The sequence below is a fragment of the Crassostrea angulata genome, chromosome 1 (genome assembly GCF_025612915.1).
Source record: "Crassostrea angulata isolate pt1a10 chromosome 1, ASM2561291v2, whole genome shotgun sequence".
Classification (NCBI taxonomy): domain Eukaryota; kingdom Metazoa; phylum Mollusca; class Bivalvia; order Ostreida; family Ostreidae; genus Magallana; species Magallana angulata.
Genome location: NC_069111.1, coordinates 9,444,339 through 9,462,848, shown reverse-complemented (window position 1 = coordinate 9,462,848; position 18,510 = coordinate 9,444,339). Strand labels below are relative to the sequence as shown.

Sequence of the window (18,510 nt, the reverse complement as noted above, 5' to 3'; positions counted from 1 at the left end):
TTAATCCATTTAAAAAAGTTGATTAAATGTTAATGAGTACTAGTGTACAGGATTGTTGGATTTTTTTTAGGGTGGGTGGGGGTAGGGGTGAGTTGTATTGTTTCATAGGTTTTCGATTTTGGTCGAGTTTTTTTCTTTATTTTTGTCAGACTCTACAATATAAAAATTTAAAAAATTATTTCTATGGATGCAATCTAATAGGGGATAAGCATTACAATCAATTATCAATGAGCTTCAAACAACAGACACCCCCAGTCTTAAAATATGTACATGTATATGCATAAAATCACAAAAGTAGTAATGGCACAATCAATGATTTAGTACCCGGATATACGTGGTGTCATTTGAAATATCGGGGCTTCTTTGTGATTGCATTATTTGTTTTCAAGCAAACCTTGCTGCTTCAACTGTAAAGCAAAACATGATGAAAACGCATTATTATTCATTTATTCTATATTTTCTAGTAGAATGTTTGCTGTATTATAGAAAGGAACAACGGATTATATAAATTTTTTTCGGGAGACTTGTGTCCATGCCAATCAAATATTTACTGATACAAAGCTCTCTCTAGACGTAAAATCTGTACGGCGTTTTACAACAAAACGTCAAGTATCGGGCCATGTTCGCTCATCGAACACAATCAACGCCCTATATAAGAGACAGCATCACAGACCAATCATATCATCACAATCTAGACTTTGTATATAAGAGGAAGATGAGAGACCGGGTGATCCCATCACCAGGAGTGATGTACGCGGAAAAAGTTCTTCGGGACCATCGCTTGCAACAGTGAGTTCGACACGTCTTCATCGTTGCAGAGCGGCCTTTGGGTGAGCACGATTGTTGAGAAATGTACGATTTTATCGTTTCCTCCTCGAAGGAGGTGAGGGGTCGTTAAAGCATTTATGTTGTATTTATGGAGGTGTTAATAGCTGGACAGCTTAGATACAACATAGAAATAACATCGTTCCAACAGGCATAGTGAGTATACTTTTACAATCTTGATCTAAAATAAATCTTTTCAGAGGATTCGATGTTCATTTAGCCTCACACTACTGATTTTGAAAGAGTTGAATACCTGTTGCATGATGCTGATGTTTGAAATTTCAGCCAAGGAATAATAAATAAAACTTTTATTCTAACGATTCATGAATCAGGAACCATGTGTGCAATGTACCGGTATATGAGCTGTACTTTTAAGTTCAAGCATTTTCTTTACAATCCTTACAACATAAGAAAATACCTTGAATCGTCTTAATATGTTGAAAGAAATATAATTAGTTAAATCTTCACAGCTAGAGGAAGCTTCACATGTTGTTATTTTTGACGATAAACTACGCATGGTTTCCAAGTGTTCCAAACCGATTCCAATGTCATTGGCAACTAAGAAACGAAACGCAATGTTTTGTTTCCAAAGCACAGCCTCGTGTGTCTGTTTGAAATTGGAAAAAAATAGTTCCAGATTTTCTGCTTTATTAATAATGGGACAAAAAGCAGAAAATGAGAGGAAAAGAGATTGATGGATGTTTGTATACGATCCGGAGTTTGAATAATGGCGTGTGCTTGACGTTCTTTGCGTAAATATACACACCTCGTAACATTGTTTGTTATCCAGTATGCAGTCAATATGCTGATTTTCATGGGGTCTAATGAATCAAAATACATGGTTTTGAAGATAAAGATTTCTCAACATAGGCGTCGGAACCGGGGGGGGGAGGGGGGGGGGGGCTTAGGCCCCCCCCCCACTATTTTGCAAAATTAGACCTAACCATTATGCACATAGCAGATTATGGGTTCAGCCCCCCCCCCCACTTTTTTTGCAGGAAATAATATAATTGTACTTTTGAAAGATTGAAAGATTGAGAAGTTGGAGTCATAGGCATACTAGCCCCCCCCCCCCTCCCCGGATTAGGAATATCGTGATTTTTGAAAGAAAAAAAATTTGGTAGATAAGATATTTTGTATTGGAGCTAAAGGTAACCCCCCCCCCCCCCCCCCCCCACGGAGGTAAGATTTTTGGATTTGGAAGTATCCCCTCTCCCCACGGATTAGGATTTTCTTGAGTTTGAGAATTAGGTTTTTTTCTCTCAACATTTCTGAGGATCAGTCTAGCCCCCCCCCCCCCACACACTTTCAATTTGCTTCCGACGCCAGTGCTCAACTTATAAATTTGAGAGAGAGAGAGAGAGAGAGAGAGAGAGAGAGAGAGAGAGAGAGAGTATTTGCCAACGTGTGTAATTAACTACGGAAGTAAATTTCAGGTTAGTAAATTAAATCATTAGGTTGATAATTTTTTTATCTGACGTTCTGAATCTCTGTTATAAAATAGGCAAGTTTAGCGATTGTAAGTGTTTTTTCCTATAAAATTAACTATTTTGAATGGTTATTTAGTACGTACATGGCGTGTTTGAATTAGACTAGCCATGTACCCATTTATAATTGATAATTGATGACTAATTAAAAAAGGTACAAGTTAATGCAGATACATGTTATTGTATGTTTACATTTTTACGTATTTCGATCGAGACTAAATGGAATTTCTTTGGTATATTCCAGACATCTAAAAATATCATGGACGACAATCTTACGGAATCTTTTGGATCGTTGCAGAATCAGTGTTTTTCTTGGATGTTGAACAGCCTTACACGACCCAATGTGACGCTGGAGGAAATAAACCAGCAACACACACGTCGTTTCTACGGAGGCCTGGCGTTGCTAGGCTTTGTCATTGTGGCGGGAATGATTGGGAATGTGCACGTGTTGGTCCTGTACTACCGGAAATTTAAGGTCTCCAACTACCGTCTGTTCATAATCTGGCTGAGTTGTCTGGGCATACTTAACTGCTGTATCAGTGCCCCTCTCATTATATTTTATCTGGTGCACTCGATGACGTACCCGTCAAATGGGTTCTGTAAGTTTACCCGGTTCATTTTGTACTTTTTTGCCGTAGCCTCTACTTCCGCTATGGTTGTCATAGCAATTGAGCGATACCGAAAAATCATGACTCCACATTCAACGCAGATTTCTCTAAGGATGGCAAAGATAATGTGCCTTTTTAGTCTGGTTGTTGCAGGATTTCTGTCGTGGCCAGCTCCCATTCTATTTGGAATAACTCGAGTTCCAACCGGGGTAAGAGGTCTAGACGGAACGCGTTGTTTAATGGACGACACTTACAAAGATACGGTCTATATGCCGATTTACCATTTCTCCACGCTTCTTTATTTTGTGATAGTCTCCATTTGGCTTATTGTTGTGTACGTCTGTATCGCCAAAAGAGTCCTGAAGTCTGGAAAATTCAAAGACCGGGTAAGCTCCGTGGCCCTGAATCCGAATGCCAGTACGCGAGGGTCCAACGGAAGTTGCATTTCCAAATCGGTCACTAAAACGTTCACGTTTCTGGCCGTGACATTCGCTTATATTGCTTGCGCCACTCCTCATCACGTGTTGGCGCTGCTTTTCTTCCTGACACGTGACCTGGACTGTAAGCTCTCCCTTCCAGAGGCCCAGGTTTACTATACCTTTGTGTGGTCGTACTTCCTGAATGGAGCCATCAACCCGTGTATCTATGCTTACCGTGACAGGAAGTTTCGGGAGGAACTGAAGTCACTGTACGGGCGTTGTCGAACACCGTACAGTGCGGACAAATGATGCAGTGTAACATCGTCATGTAATACTGTTCACAATCATGTCATTGTTTTTCATGCTCAAATGTTCATTCTAGTGTGAGAATAAGCTTCATGTTTCTAATGCAGTAAAGTGTGCGTTATAATGTTTTATTTTTATAAATAGAACCAGCAAAGTGACGTAGGCCTGTTTTTTTCATTGCTGACCACTCAGCCATGGCTCTTTGAAATAAACAAGATTTGTCTGACTTTTGAGCGAAGACTACGCAATCAGTGCATATTTCGCTTGAAACCAGCGTCATTTTTACTTGTTTTGACGCAAGAAATAAATAGTAACGTCCTACTGAAAGTCCAAGGCTTTGTTAAAATGGTTCTATGTGATGGAACATTGGAGTACGGAAACTGTAGTTTGCCTTTCCACTGCCTTCTTTGCCTTAATTGATAGGAAAATAGGTTTGATTTATAAATTCCATGTTAATCTTACGCACAAAAATATACCCAAATTGAACGTGTACATATGTAAACAAACGTGTACATGTGAACATCGTGTGGATCCGCGGAAATCTATGTTATCATTTAAAGTTGAAATCGTCAGAAACAAGAATGAAGAACCAAAACTCCCCGTATGATAGATTTTTTAATATATAGTAAAATGATGGCCGCATGCGTCAATCACAACAGTTACTAGCTTTAAGTAAATACATGTACATCACCAATATAAACTACAATTTCTTATATTGAGTTCATGCTGGTCGATGCATGCAGCCCATGTTCCCTACAAAGACAAAGAAAATGCCAATGTTCAGAGGAAAAGGCTGGAAATACCCGTGATGTCATAAATAGTCTTGTATTCAGATAATGATTGGTTTCATACTACTTATTAAGTCTTAAATTACATACAATCTTGTTCCTGATGATGTTATTTTATATTTCGTTTAAAATTTGGGCCAAATAATAAAACTAGACGCCAAATGAATTTTTTTTGGCGGATTTAGGGTGGGTTTATAATAAAATAATACAGTTGTCATAAACTGCATGTCCTTAGTACTTACCATAGGTAGATTCGGTAAATTCAAATACATGTACGTGTACTATACAGTATACTAGTAAGTATTTGTATGGATTGTAATTCTTCGTGTCAAACAAGAGAGTGGTTCAACGTGCAACTAGTGATTTTGACTACTTTGTTTGTTTTCCATTCGAGGAAACATCGTCCAAACATCCATGTCTGTCTGTGATAGCGCGTTGTGTTTGTAAATTGTAACAACTTTGTGCACTAATGAAAATAAAATCCACAAACCTATATACCGGGTTTTTTTTCTTATCCTATGCCCACGTTATCATTTACAACAACTAGATCAATACAGAAGTCTGGCAGATGGATTTTTACTTAAATAGACTAAATTGTAATCAAGTGAAGGAAGTTGAGGGTGGAAGCAACTGCAGCACAGAAGCTCTAAGGGATAAGTTTGGTTGAAGTGACGTTTATAGAATTACAGTTCCTCACATGACTTTCAGAAAACGAGAAAATAATCAAACTTCGTCGAATAGAGTATATGCTAGTTTTGTTGTCACACTTTAGAATCCTCTATTTTTGTATTATAAATGCTATTTGGCAAAACCTATGGGCGGCGGAAAGGGTAAAAAAGACCTTCATGCAAAACGAACAACTGATTTTTAAAAACATACAAAAATACGAAACAGACCAGCTTAAAACAAAACCAACAGCCTCTATTGCAAAACCAACAGACACTGATGCAAAACAAACGATCGCAGATGCAAAACCAACAGTCATGCACTGAATAAACGCTAGATGGCGCTATTTCGTATTTAAGTATGTGTGTTCGTTTTGCATAAACGTATTTTAAACCCTTTCCTCCGCCCATAGAAACCAGATGGTTCAAATGGTAGTTTCTATATAAAGAAATAAAGTGTTGAAAACACAACTTATAAGATCACTTTTGATAAGCGGAGGAGAAACTACATGTAAAACGAGGAATGCCCTGTAAAGACAACAGCATAAGATTAATCAAATGTTTTTTTTCATGTCTCGGGGAGGTCGATGTCGCTCATATTGAGATGTCACGTGATGTAGATGAAATCGCGTGATGTAAATACAACATGCCGGTTCCTTTCATGACACGAGACCTTGCTCTTTTTTCAATGTATCACTATGATCGATCACTTCTTACTGATGCCATTCGCAAGGAACAAATGTTTCAGTATAGTTGGACTTTCGCAACCAGGGATTAATCCAAGAATCATTAGGTTAAGCGGCGATCAGTAACTTTTGTTACGGTCATCTGTATTCATTTCCGTTAATGAATCTTTAGTTCCGTGATAAGTCTAGTGTTAAATCTAAAGCAAACTAGCGTGACGCGGCGCCATGCCCTGTTCATAATATATAAAAGTGATGCCCTTTTTATTGAAAGTAAATTTAATTCAAAACCACCATTGCCCTAGCCTCTGTTTTGATTGCAAAGTTAAACCCAAACTCGCTGGACTTCACGCACGAGTGACCTGAGACAATAGACGATACAGGTAAACTGGAGAGGCCCAAGCCGAGGGGGTATACACAGCTGTCCTGTATAAACGGGTGATTTGACACCTAATTACTGGTACAATAATTTGATAAATAACAACTGAATTATTCTCTTTGAAATTAGTACCCAAATTGTACAAGCTAGCTTATCACTGAGACATCGTAAGGTTTTCTATAAATAGAATTAACATAAAAGAATATATTTTAAGGAGATAATTTGAATTTTTAAAACTGAGGCACCTAAAACCATGTTTTCACTATTTAAACATTTTAATAAAAATCTAGATGTGAAGTTTTCATATTCTTTTTTAAGCTTTAATGCAATCATAAGATTAACCAGAATTTTCTCTGTTTCCCAAGAAACGTAACTCTTCTTCTTGACGTATGCAGAAGTTTAATTCATAGTAAAAGATTGTTATGCAGATTTTAATGCAAATTGATTTTCAAAAAGGTTTAAACAACATTTCAATATCCAAATTTCTGTGGTAAAAAGGGTTTCATAATTTTGCCATCAGTTGTCTACATATTCTCTTTAGATTGAGAAGTGGACAGGAATAGCCTACACCCATGCTCAAAAGAGAATATTGTCTACATTATATATGTCCTATTATTCATTACTGGATACAAATGTGTTCAAGTTCACATATTACTTAAAGCCTAAATGAAATAAAGAATTTTTAATACAGTATACTTTAAAACTAGTCAGACCAATGCCATGACTGTTCTAAGGGATAAAAATAGTGTAAATCAATTTAAGAAAGAAAAAAAAGATTGAAAATAAAATATTGAATAAGACTTAATGTGAATGCAAAAGCAAATCATGCAAAATTCTCCTTAAAATACGCTTGTTTCAAGGATTAATGATTTATAATATTACCGCAGAAAAGGTGCCCCTTTCAAGGTTTTATAATATTTACCGCGGAGAAAAGTGCCCTTCTCACCATTATTTAACATGCCCTTTTCAAATCCTAGATTTAACACTAGATAAGTGCAAACAATTTATACTGCAAAAGCTCATTTACATACATTATGCTAAACTTTGAAGCTTTTTGCCACTTAATCTTATCTAAATCTGTCTTTAACATTTCAGCAGTCATTGATTTGGTAAGCTTCACTATTCTTTTCAACGCAAGAAACACTTGACAACTTACAAATATTAAGGGTTAGTTTTTAGCAATGATCTTGCTGGACAAACATCATATCCCAAATTAAGTTATTCCTGTCTCCTGGGACCAAACTTCACGGTCTAGGGCTCGACAAATCCGGTCCGCCTCGTACATCTAACACCATAAACCTCGCAAGGTACTCAGAGTCTCGGTGAACTTTCATTATCACCCACTTGATGATGCTTCAATTTTTTCTGGGAAGGGGGGGGGGGCGACGGTTATTTGAGTTTGCCAAATGTGGGGGTGTCTAAGGCATATTTTTAGTAATTATATAATGTAAATTTAAGAAATTTACATTTTACACGGGGGCTGGATCTCCTGGCCCCCCCCCTTCTCTAGATCCGCGCATGCTCCAATCGTACTCTATGAAACCAGGTATAAAGAACTTCCTAACCAACAAGAGATTGTTTGCATATATTCAGATTTTTCTTGTCCCCCCCCCCCTTTGATTCAAACATGAAATAATAAAGGATACGATGTACTTTCTAAAAATGTTCACCGCGTTGTATTTCATTTTGTAAAGCTTTCTTTTTTCTGTTATCTGTACGGTACAAGTTGAACATCGCTACTCAGGTGAGCGCTATGGTCCATAAACTTCTTTATGCTGGCTATTTACTAAAATTTTTGTCATCCTAAAAAGGATGCATGTTCTTTATACGATAAACATGTATAAGTTCAAATTTAAAAAAGTACATTATAGCATTTATTAAGGCATTTTTCAGAGTTGTTTTTAATTTTGGCAGAAATTTGGCTCGGCTTGATATTTGGACTTATTGGACTCAATTTAAACTGCAGCAAACCACAGAAGTTGGGACAGGATTACCATGCAGAAGTGAAATATGAAGGATATTTTGCTGGAAGTGTAAGTCCAAATATCAAACAGAGCCAAATTTCTGCCAAAATGAAGTCTTAGCATGATGACTTCTTGGTCGTATTGGTATAATAACAAGAGGCCCATAGGCCACATCGCTCACCTGAGGAACAATAGGTATGATAAAATCAGCTTAATGGAGTCACAATACAAACTATCTGGACAATGTACAATAATACATGTAGATCCTGTATAAATAAAATCCATTTTCCCCCCTGGATATTCTTATGTTTATAATCATTAGTCCCTTTTCTAACAGGATGATTTTATAGTCATATCACATGTTGAGTATTGCAGTTCTCAAAAAGATCCTTAACAATAGTTAATATATGGGATATAAGCCTACATCAAACTCTGAACCTTCTTGTGAGTCCAAAGAATTGTCCTGGGGCCAAAGTCTTCACAATTATAAAGAATCATCTGGCTGATTAGTTTCTGAGAAGAAGATTTTTAAAGATTTACTCTATATATTCCTATGTTAAACTTTGACCCCCCCCATTAAGGCCCCATCCTACCCCCGGAGGTAATGATTTTCACAACTTTGAATCTAACTACATGAGGATGCTTTCACACAAGTGCCAGCTTTCCTGGCTGATTAGTTTCTGAGAAGAAGATTTTTAAAGATTTACTCTATATATTCTTTTGTTAAATTTTGACCCCCCCCCCCATTGTGGCCCCATCCTACTGCCGGGGGTTATGATTTTCACAACTTTGAATCTACACTACCTGAGGATGCTTCCACACAAGTGTCAGCTTTCCTGGCTGATTAGTTTCTGATAAGAAGATTTTTCAAGATTTACTCTATATATTCTTTTGTTAAACTTTGACACCCCCCCCCATTGTAGCCCCACCCTACCGCCGGGGGTTATGATTTTCACAACTTTGAATCTACACTACCTGAGGATGCTTCCACACAAGTGTCAGCTTTCCAGGCTGATTAGTTTCTGATAAGAAGATTTTTAAAGATTTACTCTATATATTCCTATGTAAAACTTCGACCCCCCATTGTGGCCCCATCCTACCTTCGGGGGTTATGATTTTCACAACTTTGAATCTACACTACCTGAGGATGCTTCCACACAAGTTTCAGCTTTCCTGGCTGATTAGTTTCTGAGAAGAAGATTTTTTAAAGATTTACTCTATATATTCCTTTGTTAAACTTTGACCCCCCATTGTGGCCCCACCCTACCCGTGGGAGTCATGATTTCACAACTTTGAATCTACACTACCTGAGAATGCTTTCACACAAGTTTCAGCTTTCCAGGCTGATAAGCTTCTGAGAAGAAGATTTTTAAAGATTTACTCTATATATTCATATTGTATACTTTGACCCCCCATTGTGGCCCCACCCTACCCGTGGGGGTCATGATTTTCACAACTTTAAATCTACACTACCTGAGGATGCTTTCACACAAGTTTCAGCTTTCCTGGTCTTATGGTTCGTGAGAAGAAGATTTTTGAAACTTTCCATAAAGTCCTAATTATATCCCTTTGCAAAAGGGAGTGGTCCTTAATTTTCACAACTTTGAATCCCCTTAGGCTAAGGATGCTTTGTGCCAAGTTTGGTTGAAATTGGCCCAGTGGTTCTTGAGAAAAAGTTGAAAATTTGAAAAGTTTACAGACAGACGGATGAACGGACAGACGGACAGACGGACGACAAACAAAATGTGATCAGAATAGCTCACTTGATCTTTCAGCTCAGGTGAGCTAATTAACAAGAGGCCCATGGGCCACATCGCTCACCTGAGGAACAATAGGTATGATAAAATCAGCTTAATGGAGTCATAATACAAACTATCTGGACAATGTACAATAATACATGTAGATCCTGTATAAATAAAATCCATTTTCCCCTGGATATTCTCATGTTTATAATCATTAGTCCCCTTTCTGACAGGATGATTTTATAGTCATGTCATATGTTGAGTATTGCAGTTCTCAAAAAGATCCTTAACAATAGTTTATACATCGGATATAAACGTACATCAAACTCTGAACCTTCTCGTGAGGCCAAAGAATTGTCCTGGGGCCAAAGTCTTAATAATTATAAAGAATCATCTGGCTGATTAGTTTCTGAGAAGATTTTTAAAGATTTACCCTATATATTCCTTTGTTAAACTTTGACCCCCCATTGTGGCCCCACCCTACCCCTGAGGATCATGATTTTCACAACCTTGAATCTACACAACCTGAGGATGCTTTCACACAAGTTTCAGCTTTCCTGGCTGATTAGTTTTTGAGAAGAAGGTTTTTTTTAAATATTTACTCTGTTTATTCCTATGTAAAATATCGACCTCCCATTGTGGCCCAAACCTATCCCCAGGGGTCATGATTTTCACAAATTTGAATCTACACTACTTGAGGATGCTTCCACACAAGTGCCAGCTTTCCTGGCTAATTAGTTTCTGAGAAGAAGATTTTTAAAGATTTACTCTATATAATCATATGTTAAACTTCGATCCCCCATTGTGGCCCCACCCTACCCCCGGGGGTAATGATTTTCACAACTTTGAATTTACACTACCTGAGGATGCATCCACACAAGTGTCAGCTTTGCCGGCTGATTAGTTTCTGAGAAGAAGATTTTTAAAGATATACTGTATATATTCCTATGTTAAACTTCGATCCCCCATTGTGGCCCCACCCTACCCCAGGGGGTCATGATTTTCATAACTATGAATCTACACTACCTGAGGATGCATCCACACAAGTGTCAGCTTTCCTGGCTGATTAGTTTCTGAGAAGAAGATTTTTAAAGATATACTGTATATATTCCTATGTAAAACTTCCCCCCCCCCCTGTGGCCCCACCCTCAGGTGAGCTAAAAAGATTAAGTTTACAATACAATAAGTTGTTAAAGTTGGTTTCTGGAAGAACAAACTTTGAACATTTTCTTAATAAATATTGACAATTTTTTTACTTTTTTAATCTTTAGTTTTTAAGATCTGTGTACAAACATAGAATTGTTAGCAAATCTTTGTATCTTGCTTATAATTCGAAGCTTAACACTCAAATATGGTTAGTAAATAGAAATTGTAAACAATTAAACACAAGAAACATGCACTATAACAAATAAAGAACACAATTTATTTTTTCGAAATGAATCATATATATATACATGTATATACCTACATATTTCCGTCAGCGATATCAAAAGAAAATGCCGAATTACCGATAGAAGGAATTGTATTTCAGTACCCCTACATCAGATTTTGCTTAATTTGCGCAGGTAAACAGTTAACTGTTTGATTTACCGAAGTATCTGTTTGAATTGATACGTAAAAATCACGAAATACCTGAAGACGATAGTTTCCAGGTTTAAAAGCGTAAATAATGAAAACGAAACGAAAATCCGAACAAGCTAACACCAACACACTTGTTTGATCCTTGTTGGAACAATTAGAAAATTAATCAATAAACAATAAAAACAGAGGGAAATGCACTTTAGTACGTTGTTAATGCATCAGATTTAATCATTTTCGCAGGAAAACATTTACCGAAGTCTATGTTCCAAATACAACACAAGGCGATTGTTTCCCAAGTTAAAAAGCAAAATGAAACGAAAAAATGAAAACAAACTAAAACCAACATCACAAGTGAAAATGACAACGCGTTGAAATATTTAACCTCAATTTACTTCACAATAATCGGCACCAAGGTTATTTCCATGTTTCATAGATTATATTCGCACGTGAACTGTTGCACAACAAACTGCCAGCTTCAAACAAAGAACCTCGTTTTCGAGATGCGGTAGACTGGCGATGCCTGTCATAAGACCAGTCTATCGCAATGAATTGCCAGTCTACGATATATGGAATAACGAGCCATTCTTTATAAGTATTTTCGCAATTATCTCAAATTTGGAACAGAAATCGCCTATAATTTTTGCAATTTATATTTTCCTTTCCCTAAGGATGATTTATGCTAAATTACGTTAAGATTAACTCGGTAGTTCTTGAGAAGAAGATTTTTAAAAATGCACCCCCCTTTTTCTACAGTTTCAAGGTTTTCTCCGCTTTGAATACAGATCGGACTTTTATTTCTGCAATTTATATTCGCCCTCCCATAAGGATGCTTTGTGCCAAATTTGGTTGAAACTGGATAAGCGGTTTTAGAGAAGAAGTTCAAAATGTAAAAAGTTTACAGACGGACAGACGGACAGACAGACGGACGGACAGACGGACGACGGACAAAATGTGATCAGAATAGCTCACTTGAGCTTTCAGCTCAGGTGAGCTAAAAAAAGTAGAAGTTTGTTCAAATCTTTCAAAATGGAGGTTTGAACCCACACTCTTCAAATATCTGTGTGTTACTATCTTGTCACTGATGATTAAGCACCGACATAGCTAAATGAAGCTCCCTTTTCAGTAGCACATTGACAGTTGTGACAGTTTTGATAATTAATAAATGTGAGAGCAAAATGAGATACTTGCACAGTACAAACATGAATATCACCAATTCAAAAATATAGGGGAAAATTTCCCATTTTTATCTATATAAAGCCCTCAACATCCCCAAAATGTGAGGAATTCCACAACTACACTCCAACATTATATTTTCATGTTATATGATATTTTTTAGGGGGGGGATACATAGTTTCAAATGAAATATATACGATGACTTTATTAATAAGCATTAAATTGCATGCTTATACAAAAAAAATTTAAAATATTTTAACCCGGCCAAAGAATAGCCTGGTAGTGCATCCTGAATTTTTGGGCATGAACAGGTTGCAAATAAAGGAGAAATAACCTATCAAGAAAACTTATCCAAAACTGAAGAACGTCGTGTGTGTCCTTAAATGAATACAAAGAGCCTGATATATTTTGTAAATCCTTTATCACAACTATACAATTGTTTGCAATATAATTTATCTCAATTTCACAGTCTTTTCTCACGAATGTTCCGATATCACTTTACTTTGACTTCTCAAAATCCTTCCTTTCTTTAAGCTCCTTTTTGATAGCCTCAACGTGTGGTGTCAGGTATAATTTGTCCTACAAATAAAAACAGGCCAAAAATTACCTTTAATAAAGAACAATACAGTCATCAAAAGAAATACAGTACTGTAAAAAGAGAATATTTGTCTTATTTTACACTCAGACTCGGTGACTCAATTTGAAATAAACCCGATTCAATCCTGTGAGCAGCCTTGATAAATTCAATTTAAAACCAGGAAAAATCTTTTTTTCTAACAGAAAAAAATAACAAAAGGTGATATAAACACAAAATTCAGTAAATCAATAGAAATTTTTTTCTGAAGAAAAAAATCCATAAACCTAACAAATTTCATTTTTTTAAGCAATATCGAGAGATATATTAAATAGTCTACAGTCACATGACACTTACATCATCCAATTCTGTCCACTGCTCTCTGGGGAGCTCAATCTTAGCATTGTACAAGACGGTTGCCCTGGCGATGCGAAAGTTTCTGGCTTCCAGATCTTGCCGAGATATTCTTTTAAGAGCCTCTTTGAGAATGGGGGTCTCTCTTCTCATGTCATCTCTCCAAAGACCTGACTCATACAATCACAAATCATTGTTCATCATCTAATTTTGGATGTCATTTTATTCTATTTTCATTTTTTCAAACCATTTCATTCCATTTTCATTTCTTGCAAAAAAATAGTTGCAAAGCTTTGTATGTGTTATTCACAAGTGAAACCAGATTTTCTGATGACTGGATTTTTCACTTAATTAGATCAGCAGTGAGAAGGGGTTTTTAAATGCTGTTTTAGTATGTGTACATATTAAGTACCAATATATTTTCCTTAATTCTTAACAAGACACATGAATAATAAACAACACTCACCAAGAGATGGAAAAAAAGATTTGTAGTACATCCATCTTTGCAGATTGTATGAAAGACCCCTGTTTACATCTATAAATAGACACAACATAATGAATGTCAACACCAAGCATCTAATACTACATGGCTCTACAAAAGTCATACCACAATCACTGACAGTAATTTTAATTCTACTTATTTTCTTAAAAATTGAATAAGCATGTACGTCTTCATCTTCGCTAGCCATGGGTTTTTCGGTTCACTTTGCTCCCCATTATGGCGAGCAAAGTGGACCAAAAACCCTTGACTAGAGAAGATGGTATGTCTTTCTTGCATAAAATTTTTCACATTTCATGCGCATAGTAAACTGGGTGATCAATGCTAGCCTTAATTTATATAAATTATCAAACTTTACAGACCAATTCTCATGAAAATTTGTGGTAATGTTGACTATACTGACTATTTTATTCTTCTCGTCCAAATTTCAACTTGTCAAAATTCATATCATAAATGAGGCAAATGACTAAACCCTTTCTATTTTATCACAAAATATTTCATGATCTTTTCAGTGTTCAGTAAGAACATCAAAATCTGAGTCAAAATATAAACATTAATTTTAATAAAGCATGCTGGTTAAATTGGAGCTACATGTAAAATAATTTTATTGAATCATCTAAATCACTTGTCAATTTTCCCTACATGAAAAATCATCAATTTTTCAACTGAAAAATCATTTTTTTTCAATTCACTATAATAACTACATTTACATAATATAATATTCCAAATGGGATGTTAATTTGGAATGCAAAAAACAGAGATGCAATGTATTTTACTTGCAAAAAATATGGTTAATCTGCATTAGAATACCAGTATATACATAAAATTTTCAAAAATTTTAATAGTATATCCAAAAGTTAGACCAAAACTCTTTGGGGGTCAATTTTACAAACCATAAGTTTTCAGGGAAAATTTGCAATCCTATTTGGGATATCATATCTCAAATGGGCTATTATAACCCATTTGGGCCATTGGTTCCAACCTGTTAAATAAAGTCTTGTGTAACATACAAGAGACTTAACTATTAATAAATCCTTAACATATAAATTGATACTATTAAAAGGAACAATTATTTAAAAACTACACTATCCACTATGCATTAAGTTTGCCTGCATGCTGCCTAATTACGTCAGGATAAAACTTCAAATGCACTTGCGTAGATTGGAATTCTGAGAAGAAAATAGACAGTCCCTGTTTGAGAAATTCAAATAAGTTATGAAACTGGTCAGTTTCAGGGTCAAACTGTCCATCCTCTGTCTCACAACTAACCATGGATATTGGCTGTAGCAAAGGTACAGTCTGCATATAGATCTCTCCTATCCAGATAAGAGAGAATACACTGGTAGGGAATCATGGGATTCAGAGGGAAATTAATGCAAAGTCACGATACTGATACATGACAGCATCTTTAGTGACCCATAAAAAAAACCACTCTTAAAAATGCTGCCCTTTTCGCACAAATGCAGTCAAAGTTCTAAAAGTTATGGGGCTATGTATAACTGTTTATGTGTTTCCAAACAGCTACTTATTAAATGGAATAACAAGGAAGAACAGTTCTAGTTAAGTAAGGTTAACATTATGATTGATTGGTAATAATTCAACACAATGTGAAGTTATCACACTTATCATTGAACTCAAGGTGTCATACAGTTACTCAAGCAATAGAAATACATGTTTACATCAAAACTACTCAAAAGCAGCAATTTTTTACTATTTTTGCTCTAAGCTACTTTTATAAAACTACACAGTACAAATATAGGTTGACAGTTCCTTGCGACTTTTTGTGTTTTACATGAAATGCAAAAGTGCATAAAGGAAGCTAAATAAACCTACTTCAGTTATAGCAGAGACACAAATAACAGAGATTGGTAGCTGATCGAAATCTCGCGAAATCTGAGGTCCCTATTGTAAAGTGTTCCTAGTTTAAATAGGTATATCTTTCTAATAAACAATTATATCGAAATATAAACAGCTAAAACTTATTAACAAAACATTCAAAATATTATATTTTCATGAGTTTATGTCATATAAACAATATTAAAAGAGGAGTTTTAGGAGGCAGTTGGCTACCCGTCGTCCCGAGATTTCACCGAGGTTTTATAGCTGGCCAATACATTTTCTATATATTAATCTTATATTTCAATATTTTGTTTCAAAAATGTCTAAAACCTATGCACACTTTTCATTAAAAGAATATAATTTTGGTTTAAGATCATTATCTCAGTTCACTGATATGTAGTTCTCAAAGTAAGGTTGGTTCCGTACCATTTTTCAACAACAAAACACGCTAATGGCGGAGTTGCCAATCTCTGTTATTTATGTTTCTGGTTATAGGTAAAGAAAGCTTTGTAGGTAAAGGAAGCTACGTAGCTAAATCTAGTGGTTGTACTGGACCTGTTAATGATCGCTAGCATACCCTAGTTGCTCTCAAGGTTTGACATTAAGTTTTTTAATAACTAGACCAGTCGGGCTACCTTAGCAATTTTTCACTAGCCCTGACTCTTTTACTACTAGCCCTGACCAATTTTGACAAAAATAAACTAAAAGTTAAAAATGACAAACATAAAATATTAAATACCTATTTCTGTTTAATTGTATTGGTTTATCTTTACCAATAATGAATCATTCAAACACTATTAAAGATTTAATTTTATTCAAACTGTACTAATAATGATACAAGTATTCAATGGTTGACCAGGGACCAGCAAAACTTTAGGGAGACTTTACTTCTCCTTAACAGAGAAACATGGAAGTCCAACCCAACCATTATGTTGAGGATTTAGATTTTGTAAAAAGATATTATAACAAAGGGTTTATGATTTTTTTAGCAGTGTTATTAGCTAATTGCAAGTTACCAACAAATTCACTGTTATATCAACACCGGCCTTAAAGTAATAAACATCGTTTTGTACAGCTTGTGGTTGCATCACCCGTATTTATAACCCCTACAGATAAGACAGTCTAGATTAATTAATCACAAGAGACATTAACTGAGTTTGTGAAGACGTCTTTAGAATTAAAAAATTATCATTTTATTGCCCTTGGGGTTAAATTACACGATTATATGAACTCCGTGTACAGGGCGACTTGGGTTTTTCGTTCATAGGAAATTCCGGCCAAGTTACCGATCAAAAAGAGAGTATTCACCCCACTTCATCCTATAGGTTAGTCCTTGGGTTGTACTTAAATTACGGTTTGTAGAATTTACGCCTGTTAGGAAAAAGTGCTTTTACTTCTATTGATATGAATATTAGAGAAAAAGTATGTGCACACTTTTTTTTCACATGACCAGTCGGGCTAGTACACAGACATTTAACCCGACCGGACCTATCGTTTACTAGACAATGTCGGTCGGACGTGCCTTAGTGTCAAACCCTGGCTCTGGAGACTATATTTATTGTATTTCAATAGCTTATGCGTTTGCTTTTTACCTAAAAACTCATATCCCACTGACTGACTTTCTTAGTTGTTTTTTTTAAAGCTAACCTTGAATCAGATTACTGTAAGAGTTCAGTTATGCAACATTGTCATTTTTGTAAATGGTTCATCAGAACTATGTAACATAAAGACCATGCCAAATCCTCTATGAGCAACCAAATGCAGACAAAATTTACAAAACAGATGCATTAACGACTGTTCCAAGATCTGGAATAACAAAACTGCTGAATATGGTCGGAGAGCGGTCGGAGAGGGTATACATTTTGAGGAAATTCGAGATCGTCTAGATGGAGTACTCTGAATAACATAGACTTGAATACATAAACAAAATAGTTTCCGAACAGTAACATTAGTCTTACATTTGAAACGCTGAGCTTGAGACGCCATTTTCAAAGTGGTAAAACTGGAAGGGCACAGAAAACACAGACGGACAAAATGTCCTTCGACACAAACGGAAGTGAAATCGACTGGAACCTCGATCCCGATTGATAATTCTGAGCTACACCAAGCGCTAAATCAGCGTATTATACTATATACATATTTTATCCCTTATTATACTGTAGGTATGCAATTTTTAAAAAGATAATTTTAGAATGGGGAAGGCACCTGACATTAAAACTATTTCTTTTCTTTCTTCTTTTTTTTTTTTGGGGGGGGGGGGTTACCCGAATTACCGAAATGACCTTTATATTTATATTTCATGATTAAATATCGATTAAATTCTTTATTGTTAACAAAAATATATAAAAGGACGTTCATTAGCTCAAAACTCGAAAAACTCTCCTTAGAAGTTTCATAATGCAAGCTTTATTTACACGGTCAACAAATTATATATCCGTCAGATATCCTAAGAGTAAGGATCTATTGCAAATAACAAAAGAATTGACCTATAGGGGAGATGGATTTCCCAGAAAAATATCACTTTTGATATCAGTTTTTTGTCATTTCCTATCGTACATATATATTTCTAAAATTTTCGAATTTGCATTTTGAACCTATAACATATTGCTCTTGCAATTTTTTTT

At 35.7% G+C, this 18,510-nt stretch overlaps 2 protein-coding genes across 2 annotated transcripts; one reads left to right on the top strand and one right to left on the bottom strand.

The window, feature by feature from the left end:
- Positions 1-335: 335 nt before the first annotated feature.
- Positions 336-4,913, top strand: LOC128189750 (G-protein coupled receptor 83-like). The gene is made up of 2 exons (XM_052861492.1): positions 336-981; positions 2,557-4,913. Exon 2 carries the CDS (start codon positions 2,572-2,574, stop codon positions 3,646-3,648), a length of 1,077 nt encoding a protein of 358 aa, XP_052717452.1. The 5' UTR covers positions 336-981; positions 2,557-2,571; the 3' UTR covers positions 3,649-4,913.
- An 8,111-nt stretch (positions 4,914-13,024) lies between these two features.
- LOC128165599 (cytochrome b-c1 complex subunit 7-like) lies at positions 13,025-17,978 on the bottom strand. The gene is made up of 4 exons (XM_052830297.1): positions 17,845-17,978; positions 14,015-14,083; positions 13,552-13,718; positions 13,025-13,199 (listed from the first exon to the last, which is right to left on the bottom strand). The coding sequence occupies exons 1-4, from the start codon at positions 17,870-17,872 to the stop codon at positions 13,119-13,121; spliced, it is 345 nt and encodes a 114-aa protein (XP_052686257.1). The 5' UTR covers positions 17,873-17,978; the 3' UTR covers positions 13,025-13,118.
- Positions 17,979-18,510: the final 532 nt, after the last annotated feature.

Bases quoted from the DNA above. Each gene is read 5' to 3' on its own strand.
- LOC128165599 (XM_052830297.1), bottom strand. From the start codon at position 17,872: ATGGCGTCTCAAGCTCAGCGTTTCAAAT. The intron at 13,719-14,014 runs GTGAGTGTTGTT...TGTATGAGTCAG, and splicing joins ATCTTTTTTTCCATCTCTTG to GTCTTTGGAGAGATGACATG. The intron at 13,200-13,551 runs GTAAGTGTCATG...TTTTATTTGTAG, and splicing joins AGTGGACAGAATTGGATGAT to GACAAATTATACCTGACACC.
- LOC128189750 (XM_052861492.1), top strand. From the start codon at position 2,572: ATGGACGACAATCTTACGGAATCTTTTGGATCGTTGCAGAATCAGTGT.